Consider the following 12,719-nt stretch of genomic DNA (forward strand, 5'->3'; position numbering starts at 1 on the left):
GGGAGAGAAAGGGAAGACAGATAGATGGGAAATGTTCTTCCGCTTCCCTAAAATTAGAAGTATTAATCTGCTTTGGAATCACTGCCTGGCGCACCTTCCTGCCAAAGAATCTGCTGCAGAGGAACAGAGATCAATCCTGCATTGCTCCATGAAAGTGTTGAGAGGTGACCTGGTAGCAGCTTGTTTGATTTCTTTTGTGGATTTCTGCTCAGAAGGCCACTGTGGTCTTTAGCCACTGCTTTATCTAAATATGCTTCCACAATGAATGAATTGTTCCATATCACTGTGGAGCATTTGGACGATTTCAGGCCAGGGCATTTAGGGTGGTAGTAAGTGAATAACCATGTTTCCCTGAATAGGTCAGTTCTATGTTTTTTTAACCTGTTCTCCTCACATCCAATATTATTCATGCTTTTTCTTTAAAGTGGTGAAGTTCGGAGAGAAATTAAGGAAGAATGATTTCCTGCGACGTATGGAACAGAGTTTACTTTGGAACAATGAGTGACCCTGGAACAATGAGTTACCGTATCCTCCTGGAAAATGCAAGGAGGTTCAAGTCTTCTATGAGCAGAGATTTCAGACACCCTTCTTGTCAATGTGATTATAACTAGACATCTTTATGGGAAAAAAAAATATACAGGGATTGGTTTGTTAGCACTTGTAGCAATATTGGGCTGTATTAGTAGGGGCATTGCCAGCAGATCGAGGGATGTCATCATTCCCCTCTATTCGGCACGGGTGAGGCCACACCTGGAGTAGTGTGTCCAATTTGGTCCCCGCACGACAGAAGGGATGTGGACAAATGGGAGAGAGTCCAGGGGAGGGCAACAAAAATGATTAGAGGGCTGGGGCACATGACTTACAAGGAGAGGCTGAGGGAACTTGGGTTATTTAGTCTGCAGAAGAGAAGAGTGAGGGGGGGGTTGATAGCAGCCTTCAACTACCTGAAGGGGGGTTCCAAAGAGGATGGAGCTAGGCTGTTCTCAGTGGTGGCAGATGACAGAACAAGAAGCAATGGTCTCAAGTTGCATTGGAGAGGTTTTGTTTGGATATGAGGAAACACTATTTCACTAGGAGGGTGGTGAAGCACTGGAATGAGTTACCTAGGGAAGCGGTGGAATCTCCATCCTTTGAAGTTTTTAAGGCTCGGCTTGACAAAGCCCTGGCTGGGATGATTTAGTTGGGGGTTGGTCCTGCTTTGAGCAGGGGGTTGAACTAGATGACCTCCTGAGGTCTCTTCCAACCCTAATATTCTATGATTCTATGAGTAGATCTCAGGCAGAAAAGACAAAGCAGCACATTTCCTCAAACCAATAATCAGATGTAAAGAATCTCATCACTTTGTTAGTGTTTAGTGATGAATCATGAGATGCCATGGTGAAGATGTTAGGCCCAAATCCATAAATGCTGGAAGGTTGTGTTTTCTAGACTTGATCTTCTATCTTGACATCAGTAGGAGAAATCCATCTGATCCCCTTCGTAGGCCAAGAAAAAGGAAGGCCTGTGTGAGGCTAGAAGGGTCTCTACTGTTTTGAAGGAAAGGAGTACTTGTGGCACCTTAGAGGCTAACAAATTTATTTGAGCATAAGCTTTCGTGAGCTACAGCATATCATCCCAACATGTTTATGATTTGCTGCTCAACAGTCCAGCTGTTAGGCTCAGGTAGCCTGAAGCGGGATGCATTAGTAGGCCAGAGAACAGGAGTTCCTGCCTCCTGTGTAGATGAATGGAGCCTTCTGAGATATCTCCATTACATCCAAGTACCATGGTGCTGTTGGCCATTTTGGAGTGATAAGAATGACTGGACATACTTCTTTTTGATAATATGAATAATTCTCTCTCGTACAGGGGTTCTCAAACTGGGGGTCGCGAGGTTATTACCAGGGGGTCGCGAGCTGTAATCCTCCTTGGACTTCGCTGGAGTGGGGAAGAAACTCCAGCTAGTAGGCATAGAGAGTCAGTGGGCCCCTCTACCACACAAAAAGAAAAGGAGTACTTGTGGCACCTTAGAGACTAACCAATTTATTTGAGCATAAGCTTTCGTGAGCTACAGCTCGAAAGCTTATGCTCAAATAAATTGGTTAGTCTCTAAGGTGCCACAAGTACTCCTTTTCTTTTTGCGAATACAGACTAACACAGCTGTTACTCTGAAATCTACCACAAACACACACACACACACACAAAGAACAGCCATACTGGGTCAGTCCAAAGGTCCATCTAGCCAAGTATCCTGTCTTCCAGCAATGGCCAATGCCAGGTGCCCCACAGGGAATGAACAGAACAGGTAATCATCAAGTGATCCTTTCCCTGTTGCTCATTCCCAGCTTCTGGCAAACAAAGGCTAGGGTCACCATCCCTGCCCATCCTGGCTAAAAAGCTATTGATGGACCTATCCTCCGTGAATTTATCTAGTTCTTTTTTTAACCCTATTATAGTCTTGGCCTTCACAACATCCTCTGGCAAGGAGTTCCACAGGTTGACTGTGTGTTGTGTGACAAAATACTTCCTTTTGTTTGCTTTGAACCTGCTGCCTATTAATTTCATTTGGTGATTCCTAGTTCTTGTGTTATGAGAAGAAATAAATAACACTTCCTTATTTACTTTCTCCACACCAGTCATAATTTTATAGACCTCTTATCATATCCCCCCTTTGTCATCTTTTTTCCAAGCTGAAAAGTCCAGTCTTACTAATCTCTCCTCATATGGCAGATTCCCCAAGCCTCAAATCATTTTTGTTGCCCTTTTCTGAACCTTTTCCAATTCCAATATAGCTTTTTGGAGATGGGGCGACCACATCTGCATGCAGTATTCAAGATATGGGGGTACCATGGATTTATATAGAGGCAATATGATATTTTCTGTCGTATTATCTATGTCTTTCTTAATGATTCCCAACATTCTGTTAGTTTTTTTGACTGCCGCTGCACATTGAGTGGATGTTTTCAAAGAACAATCCACTATGACTCCAAGATCTCTTTCTTGAGTGGTAACAGCTAATTTAGAACCCATCATTTTATAGGTACAGTTGGGATTACGTTTTCCAATGTGCATTACTTTACATTTATCAACATTGAATTTCATCTGCCATTTTGTTGCCCAGTCATCCAGTTTTGAGAGATCCTTTTGTAGCTCTTTGCAGTCTGCCTGGGACTTAACTATCTTAAGTAGTTTTGTATCATCTGCAAATTTTTCCACCTCACTGTTTACCCCTTTTTCCAGATCTCTCTCTCTCTTTCTCACAAACACACAGGCTATAAATATCTTCTTTAAAAAGATAAATACGTTGTGAAGCTCCTCAGCATATCAAATCATAGCTGGGATCCTTCTTTCCCTTCAGCTTACTCCATTTAGCCTGCTCAGACATGATAGGGGACAGGAGAACAAACAAACAGAAAGGGCTAAGTGGTTCTGTCCATGGACAGGACCGCCTGAAATCTCAGTACCTGATGGAAGAAGAAAGTGGGAAGAAAAGATTTAGCCCCAAAATCTGCTTTAAAAAGATGATGCTAATGAATAAGACAAGTGCTCAACTACCACTGTGTTTCCACTCCCACAGGCTCAGAATCTGAGACACAGGCAGAAGGATTGGGCCAAGCCCCAGGGCTTTGCAAACAAGCCTGAACTGCCTCCAGCATAAGCAGGAAGAGAGGCACAGCCCAAATATTTCAGACTACAGGAGAGGACAAGACCTAGAAACACAGCATATGAGGAATCCATATAGTAGCACCCGTGGCAAGTAAAGCTTGTGTTAACCGTATTCCTCTGGTAAAAAGTAGCAGTACTTTAACAATGATTAAGGGTAGTGCTAAAGATGTACTGAAAGCTGTTCTATTATTTTCAATGTGCATTTTTGCTCAACACCCCTGAGAGTATTTGTATTCTCCTTCCAGAACATATTTAAGTTGGGGGCCTGAGGTTGCCACATGATATGCACTAATCTACAATTATGAGTACCACTAAGTATCCAGATGGAACGCACTGACTAAAATGGGAGTTGACAGCATGCAGCACTTCCTAGGATCAGGACCAGATACTTTCACATCAGTAGCACAGAATGCCATAATGGAATATTTAATTCACTAATGTCACTTTTAAAGCACAGACTTACATTAATGGAAAGAAATAACTAGCAGTACTGGTTAAAGCAATCAGCAATGGTGTGAGCAGGTGGTGTGCAAGCTTCCTCATACAATATACCAATGCTCTTCAATTTACCCAGCCAAAACCTTGCTTTCTCAGTCCTTAAGCAGTTAAAAATAGAGACCACCAACTGTGCCAAACTAAGAGGAAGTTACTTACTTTGTGGTAACAGGAGGTTCTTCAAGTCATGTGGTTGTTATCTGTATTCCTCCGTGAGTGCACATGTGTTCCATGCATCCGGAGTAGGAGAATTCTTGCAAGCAGTGTCTGTTGGTCCACTCATGAGCCCTTGCCTTCTTCATGCTTCCAAGTGAAAACACAAAGAGTGGTGTGGACCAACTCCAGTTCCTTCTCTCCCATGAATCCAGTAAAGATCCGAAGCAGAGGGGAAGGAGGGCAGATAGTGGAATACAGATAGGGACCACACATCTTGAAGAACCTCCAGTTACCACAAGAACTTTCTGTTCTTCTTTGAGTGCTGGTCCCAATGTGTATTCCACTGTGGGTGAGTGACAGGCAGTACTCAAACAGGAGAGGGTGCGAGGATGCTGACGGCAAAGCCACTTGGAGGACTGCTGTCCCAAAGGATGCATCAGAGGAGTTCTGCACTAGAGGATAATGTCTTGCAAACAGGTGGCTGGAACGTCACGTAGCTGCCCCTAGTGATGCCAGTGAAGTTGCTTGTGCTTTTGCAGAATGAGTCCTCACCCCATGAGTTGGAGGAAGATGCAACAACTAGTAACAGAGCAGGATACAGACCAAGATGCATTCAGAGATCCTCTGGGAGGATACAACTTGACCTCAGACTTGTTCTGTATAGCACAAAACAATCTAGGTGGTTTTCTCACTGTTTTGTCCTTTGCAGGAGGAAGGTGAGAACTCTTCATATGTAGAAATCTCCTCTCTTCCTCCGATGCATGTGATTTCAGAAAAACACAGGTAAGTGGATGGATTGGTTTACATGAAACTCCAAAACTACTTTGCAGGAGAATTTTGGATGTAGTCATAAAGAGACTTTGTGTATGGTGGATCTGCTATCAGTAATTCAAGCTCACTTACCCTTTTGGCTGAGGTGATGGACATAAGGAATGCCACTTTCACTGATAAGTGAGACATGGAACATGTAATCTTAGCAAGACAAGGTTTAAGTCCCAATGAGGAGTAGGTTTTCTTACTGGCGGGAAAATTCTGATTAGGCCCTTTAAGAATCTGACAGTCAATGGGTGAGTGAAAATTGAATAACCAGGCTGATGGTGGAAAGTATGCACGGATTGTTGCCAGGTGAACTTGAACAGAACTCAGAAGTCCAGCTGTTATGAGAAAAAGATGATAATCCAAAATGAGGGGAATATCTGCTGACCCACGAGATACGTGGTTCTGCTACACCAAGATGGAAAAATGCTTCCATTTGACAGACTAGCATTTCCTAGCGGAGCCTTTTCTGCTCTTATATAGAAGTGGCTCTCAATAGTTCCAGACTACTGTACCCTTTCAGGAGTCTGATTTGTCTTGCATACCTCCAAGTTTCATCTCACCTAAAAACTATTTGCTTACAAAATGAAACATAAAAATATAGAAGTGTCACAGCGCACTATAGCTTAAAATTTGCTTACTTTCATTTTTACCATATAATTATAAAATAAATCAATTGGAATATAAATATTGCGCTTACATTTCAGTGTACACAGCGGTATAAACAAGTCATTGTCTGTATGAAATTTTAGTTTGTACTAACTTTGCTAGTGCTTTTTATGTAATCTTTTGTAAAACTAGGCAAATATCTAGATGAGTTGATGCACCCGCGGAAGACCTCTGCCCACCCCCAGAGCTACATGTACTCCTGGTTGAGAATCACTGTTATAAAGGATGGTTTGTACAGCTTCAGAGCAGTAATGTTCTAATGCTGATGCCCATCCATACACCAAGTCTTGAGATGAAACTCTTCAGGGCTGGGATGCTTGACCCTGCCCTTCTCCCAAGTCAAGAGATCAGGAAAGGACCGGATGCTGACTTGAGGAAGAGATGACAGTCGTAAGAAATTTGAGAACCAAAACTTTCTGGGCCAATTGGGGATGATGAGGAGACTCGTGCCCTGTCCTGACAAACTTTCCATAAGACCTGGTAGGAGCAATAAGGGAGGAGAGGCACAGCACAGATGGTCTGACCAGGGGAAAAGAAAAGCATTGCCTTCAGAGTGTAGATCTGGAGCTCCTCTGGAACAGTTCATGTTGCATTTCTTGTTCGCCTGAGAGGTGAACAGATCCAAGTTGGGGATCCGCCACTGAGCAAAGATTCTGTTCACTACTGAATCGTGCAATTCCCACTTGTGAGCAATGGCGAAATGCCTGCTGACAGTGCCTGCCAACACATTCTGAGTTACTGGAAGGTAAGATACTGACACAGGGTGATTCAACTCCTGATACACCAATTCCATAGGGAGACTGTGTCTACATACAAGGGGTGGATCTCAGCCTTCCATGTTTGTTGATGTAAAAGACGGAGGTCATATTGTCTGATATTATGAGGACATGGTGGGACTGGATAAATTGCAGAAAAACTTCACAAGATTTTTGGACTGCCTAGAGTTCCGGAAGGTTGATGTGCATCCTGTCCTCTTGAGGTGCCCAAGTACCCTGTGCCATATGGCTGCCCCTGTGGGCTCCCCAGCCTGAAAGGGAGAAGTGTCTGTTATGATCACCTTGTCCAGCGAGGCTGCTGGGAAGGGGACACCCACACATACCAGATGGGGATCTTTCCACTACATCAGAGAAGGCGTTACTCTGGAAGGAATTGTAACCAGGATATTCATGCTGTGATTGGTTGGTGAATACACAGCCTGGAGCCATGCCTGAAAGCAACATAGATGGAGTCTGGCAAATGGGATAACATAAGCGCATGAAACCATGTGCCCCAGGAGAGAAAGAAAAGTTCTGACTGGAGCATGAGGGTTATGCATAACCTGATCTACCAGAGTACTCATGCTGCAAAACCTGTCCCTTGGTGGATAAGCTCTTGCAATGAGTGAATCTAGGGAGGCCCCCAGGAAATCTACAGTCTGTGTCATTCTGAGGATAGACTATTTCAAGTTCAGCCGGACTTCTAGGGAAGAAAGTAGTTGAAGCCATTAATGAGGTTGATTCCTAGGCTTCCTGATGTGTCCTGGCAATGAGAAGACAATCATTGAGATGGGTAAGACAGTGAAGCTGTTCCATTTGAAATGAGCTGCTACTACCAGAAAGACAATGGTGAAGGTCCTGGGGGTAATGGTGAGGCTGAATGGGAGAACCCTGTACTGGAAGTTGTTGGGGCCCTGCCTGTGGGCGGGGTGAATATCCATTGAAAGTAAGTGTCCTTCATATTGAGAGATGTAGACCAAAAGTCTTCTTCTAAGGATGGGATTACTGATGCCAGAGTGACTATGTAAAATTTCATCTTGCGAATAAAGCCGTTGAGACTGCAGAGGTCCAGGACCAGTCTCCAACCTCCCTTATTTTTGGGAACTAGAAATATGTACAGTAAAAAAGTTTCCCTTGGTGTTGAAGTATGTGCTCTATTGCCCTTTGCTGGAGGAGGGATTCCACCCCCTGCTGGAGAATCTACATCAGAGAATGGTCCCAGAAGGAAGACAGGGATGGGGGTTTTGGAAAGGTATGGAAGTAAACTTGATCACGTAGCTGGATTGGATGATATCTAATACCTACTTGCCTGTTGTCATGGCACTCAGGTTTTGAAAATAAGAGTGCTAAATGACCCCCAAAGGGTTTGTGAGGATTTAATTACTAGTGGCATTATTAATGGTTTGCAACTCTTGAACTCCTGTCAAAAATATCTTTTCACGTGGTGGGGGGGGGGGAGGGAGGGAGGAGGGAGGGTGAAATTGAGATGGTGCTATAGACATGGCATTTTCAGGAAAATGAGTCTTCTGTACTCTGTCTCTCACAAGGAGGGTCATAAGATGGCTGGGGATAAAACTGTTGAGATGGCAGTCTAGGTCTGTAAGGCTGAAAGTGATAACTTCCTTTTGGGGCAGGTGTATATATGCCCTGGAAGCCCAGGGTGGCCCTGAAGTCTTTTAAAGTATGTAAGGACTCATCCATCTTCTCATTGAAAAGTTGGGCTTCATCAAAAGGGTAAACTCTCCATGGTGTTTTGGACCTCCCTGGGAAATCCCGAAGCACGTAGCCATGATTCACGGTGCATCACTGCCATTGACATCGACCCACATGATGTATCCGCTGCATCAACCATGGATTAAAGTGTGGTTCTGGCCACCAGCTTATATCCTTCAATGAGAGCCTGGAAGTAAGCTCTGTCTTGCTTTGGTAGTTTGCCTACTAAGTCTGTGAATTTGGAATCATTCAGATAGTTGTCCTTAGTCAACAGTGACTGATCATTCGCTATATGAAATTGAAGGCTAGAAAAAGGCTGGTTTCTTCCCAACAAGACATTTAGCCTCCTTGTCAGACGGAGTAGATTTAAGATGATGTTATCTAGATGCCTCTGTGGCAGCCTGTACAACCAGAGAGCTCAGTGCAGGGTGGGTAAAGAGAAATTCCACTCCTTTAGCTGGAATGAAATAGTGTTTCTCTGTCCTCTTGCGGGTAGCAACGTATGTGGCTGATGTATGCCAGACTGCTCTAGCAGCTTCCAGACTAGCTTCATTAACTGGAGCTGCTATTTGACTGGATCTGGTGGTTTGCAGGATATCCCAGAGTTTGTGTTGAGGGTCCTGAACCTCCTTGAGGAAGATCTGGAGTTCCTCTACCACCCTTTGCAATAAATCCTGAACTATTTATGATCATCTGGAGGGGATGGAGATGCTTCATCAGGAGTTGAAGAAGACAATCTTGTTGGTACTGGCAGAACTGGTTCTTAGTCCTCCTCTTCCAGGGGGTCAGGAGGAAACTTTGACTTTTCCCTCAGAGTGGAATAGTGGAGTGACTCAATGGCATAAAACATGGGCTCTGTATTTCTGGCATACGGGTCCCAGGTTCCCCAGTATGGCCAGTACACTGGGTTAGGAGGGGGTTGTGGGGTCCCCATAACATGGGGCAAATGTCAAGAGAGAGGCTGGTACAAGGAGGCTCTGGATCTCCTGTCTGGACTAACATGTCTCAGAGGAGAAGATGATAGCTCCTCTGGTGGTTCAGATTTTCACAAAGAAGAGAAGAAAGGCTCCGGATCCAATGGAGATACCAACGGTTCCGACAGAGGAAAGGCCCAGCTGGCAGATGGAAGAGGGCATAGGCTTCTCTCAATAGTAACCTCTCCTGAGAGAAGGTCCTGATGATGGGGGGAACTAAAGCTCGGGAAGAGCAAAGACGTCTTCTGGTGTAGTATAAGTCTGATATCCCTAGAGCAAGGGGTAGGATCCACTCGTGCCAAAGAGGGCAGAGGAAGGAGGCTCCATGTGGCCAGAGTGAGATACAGTGATGGCACCGCCAGCAGGAGCCCTTACAGGTTGAACAAGCAGATTTGCTCAATTTAGGCAGAGCTGTGTTGGATGTCTTCGAAGCAGACATCGAGGGACACCTGCTCTTATGCTTCTGTGAGCATTCTTTGCCTTCCCAACAAGGCCACAACAGGGCGTCTGTGGGTATGGATTACCATGCAACAGAGTTGGACCTTGTGACGGGAGGCACATTTCATGTTGATTCAGGCAATGTACCAGGAGTCCCTCAGCCTGAGTCCAACTGTGACCGCACGGCTTTCTTCATGGCATAATCCAATACCTGTAATGGGGTGGGAGGCAGGGAATCTCTCTCACTAGGGAAAAAAAAAACTGGTAAAATCTATAAAAACTATTAAAAACTTACTAACTGTAAGGAACTATACACAAAAGGCACTAAGGCAATCTTTGAAATATTTACAGATTGAAGAAATCCAAAGGAGAGCTGCAGACACTGGAGGTTCCAACCAAGGTCATGCAGTGGTAAGAAGGAACTAGAGAGGCAGTCGGTCTGCTCCACTCTTTATTCCTTCAGTTGGAAGCACAAAGAAGGACAGGCCACATGCGCAGACCAGCAGACACTACTTGCAAGAATTCTGTAACTTCAGCTGCAGGGAGTGCATGTACACCCACAGTGACATACACAGAGGGACCAGCACTTGAACTAGTGCTGCTTGTGATAAAAATACATGTCCACTACAAAGTAGGTGAAACTACTGTGATTTAACAAACTTGAAACCAATTCTCACCACTGCTCTCGTTGAGAACTTTTCCTTCCATCCTTTATATGTCAGCCTCCCTGGGCCTCGGAGCCTGGGGATCTAGCCTGAGCCAGAACATCTGCTCTGCTCATTTTAGCTCTGCAGCACGAGCCTGGGTCAGTTGACCCGGGATCTGAGACTTGCTGCCGTGGGATTTTGTTTTGTTTTGTTCTGCGCAGATGTACCTTAAGTGACTTAAAAACCTAATTCCAATTTTCAAAAGTGATTTAGGCTTCTAAGTTCCACAGTGAGCCTCAGAGGAGCCTAAGTCACCTCTGAAATGACTACCCAACATCTCATTTTGGTACTTTGGCTTCCAATTCTTTTGAGCCCCGTTATAACAGAATCATAGCTGTCAAGATGTTTGATCACTGAGCACAGACAAGCATATAACGGGAATAATATAAGAGAACAAAAGTTACCTCACGTGCTCTTTCAGTAGGTTCATAATGGGATTTAGGCTCAGGGATATGATAGCTTTGTTTATTCCTTTCTTGTTGCTGCTGCTGCTGCTGCCGCCTATGATCATGCTGCAGTGACAGGAGATACGCTTGCTCCTGTTGCAACTGGCGCTGGAGTCTCTCTGCTTGTCGATGCTCCTCCATCTCTCGCCATCTGTATTCCTTTGAGAAAAAGTGTGAGTAATTCAAGACATGACACAGAACTTATGGAAGGTATTTCCCTCTCCATCCCATTAACAAAAACTCATTTTTTTCCCCTTAAGTGTAAGGTATAGAGAACTAAGCTGGACCAAAATGGCATATAGGTTTCCTGCTGGGAAAGTTGAGAGTGTTTCGCTATCCTTGACGGAACTGGAGAGCTACAGAAAATGTATTTTAATAAATCCACTATAATGTTCAAAAAACAGTGATTTGGAACAACACTAGGCCATTGTATCCTGGGGTTAATTTACATATCATATGTTTTTGATCTGCAGCATAAGTACCCTCTAGTTCTTCACTGAATGCCAAGGTCTGTTCAAAAACTTGACCACCAAACCAAAACTGTTCAACTTTAACATAAATCCTCCTCTTACTGCACAGAAAGCAGTATGACCATACAGTCCTTCTCATGTGTGCCTGTCAGCCCACTACGCTAGCATAAATGGCCCTTTAATCAAGCTCCAATGTTCATACAGTAGGTGCAGCTGTGTCCGACTAAGGGAAGTCTAGGACTGGCCAGATGAATGAATCCTATCGCTACTGAACAAAACAGATACAGTGCGTTACCAGTAACATGGCCTGCTCCTGGAGCAGCTGCTGCTGAAGAATTTCCAAGTGCCGCTGCTCCTCTTCTAGCTGTCGCCTGATATACTCCTGTCACATAGAAATTACCCAGCAATAAATTTATTCAAAAGGAATGCATCAGAACCACCTGAGTGGAACACCACAAGCTACTTTCCCAGTCATCTTTAGTAATAAATTCCCTTAGTGCTGGATTAATGCCTAGAGAACAATTTAGAAAACCCTATAATCTAAAATTCTTAGTTGGCTGATGTATCCTGTTCGGACTACTGTAATATTCAGGGCATGGGCCATAGCTTGTTTATGTATTTTGAGAGTGGTTTCAAAAGAAGCAAATGCACTTAAGAAAAGTTTTGAGAGTTAAACACAGCAAGTCTTACTCAATCCAGCCAACACAAATCACATGCAAGTTTTATTTTAAATTAGTTTTTCACGTTTGTGTGATGAACAGTTAGCAACAGCAAGAGCCAGGCTTAGTATAGGCAGACCCTTGTGCAAGCTTCCCCACGGGGGCCCTGCCAAATGCAGTTGACACCTGACCTGCCATCTCCCATACTAGCCCAATCAGAAGCCTCTCCTAAGCAGACACTGCCAATCTTGCTGAATTATGCGATGGTTATGACACAAACAAACATCCACTAGGAAACAGATTTTAGACCAAACAAACTCACTTTCTCTTGTGACCTAGCCATAGTTAAACCTACATCGAGAGGTCAAAAGTGAATATGTTGACCCACTATGACACCAGGCCCCCTATACCAACTCTAACTATGAAGCACCCTATCCAAGCAGATAACATCCTGTCATGCAAGTAATGGAAGTATGTAATATATGCATGCGTGCAACATATATATATATATATATATATATACACACACACACACACACACACGTACAGTGTATGCATAAAGAAATTAATGGGTCAGTGCTATGGAGACAGGAGCAACAGAAAAGTCTAATGATAGATCAATGATGTACACCAGCTTATCACAGGAACCCTGGCAAGTCCACAGGTCAGGTAAAGAAAAATAAAGAAGAAATGTGTTACATTTCTTTAAAATATGTAGCGGCACAATTTGACTCTTCCAGTTAACGATTGCCATCATTGCCACTGCATTTTTGTGA

The 12,719-nt window shown here is 44.0% G+C and overlaps 1 protein-coding gene across 4 annotated transcripts in view; it reads right to left on the minus strand.

The window, feature by feature from the left end:
- MAP4K4 (mitogen-activated protein kinase kinase kinase kinase 4) overlaps positions 1-12,719 on the minus strand; it is a 238,864-nt gene that overhangs the window by 45,748 nt on the left and 180,397 nt on the right. For all 4 annotated transcript variants that reach the window (XM_073351753.1, XM_073351762.1, XM_073351771.1 and 1 more), the window contains exons 14-15: positions 11,580-11,666; positions 10,773-10,973 (exon numbers count right to left, since the gene is read on the minus strand). In XM_073351753.1, the coding sequence (XP_073207854.1) occupies positions 10,773-10,973; positions 11,580-11,666 (288 nt within the window). The remainder of the gene's footprint in view (positions 1-10,772; positions 10,974-11,579; positions 11,667-12,719) is intronic.

Source organism: Lepidochelys kempii, chromosome 1 (genome assembly GCF_965140265.1).
Source record: "Lepidochelys kempii isolate rLepKem1 chromosome 1, rLepKem1.hap2, whole genome shotgun sequence".
Classification (NCBI taxonomy): Eukaryota; Metazoa; Chordata; order Testudines; family Cheloniidae; genus Lepidochelys; species Lepidochelys kempii.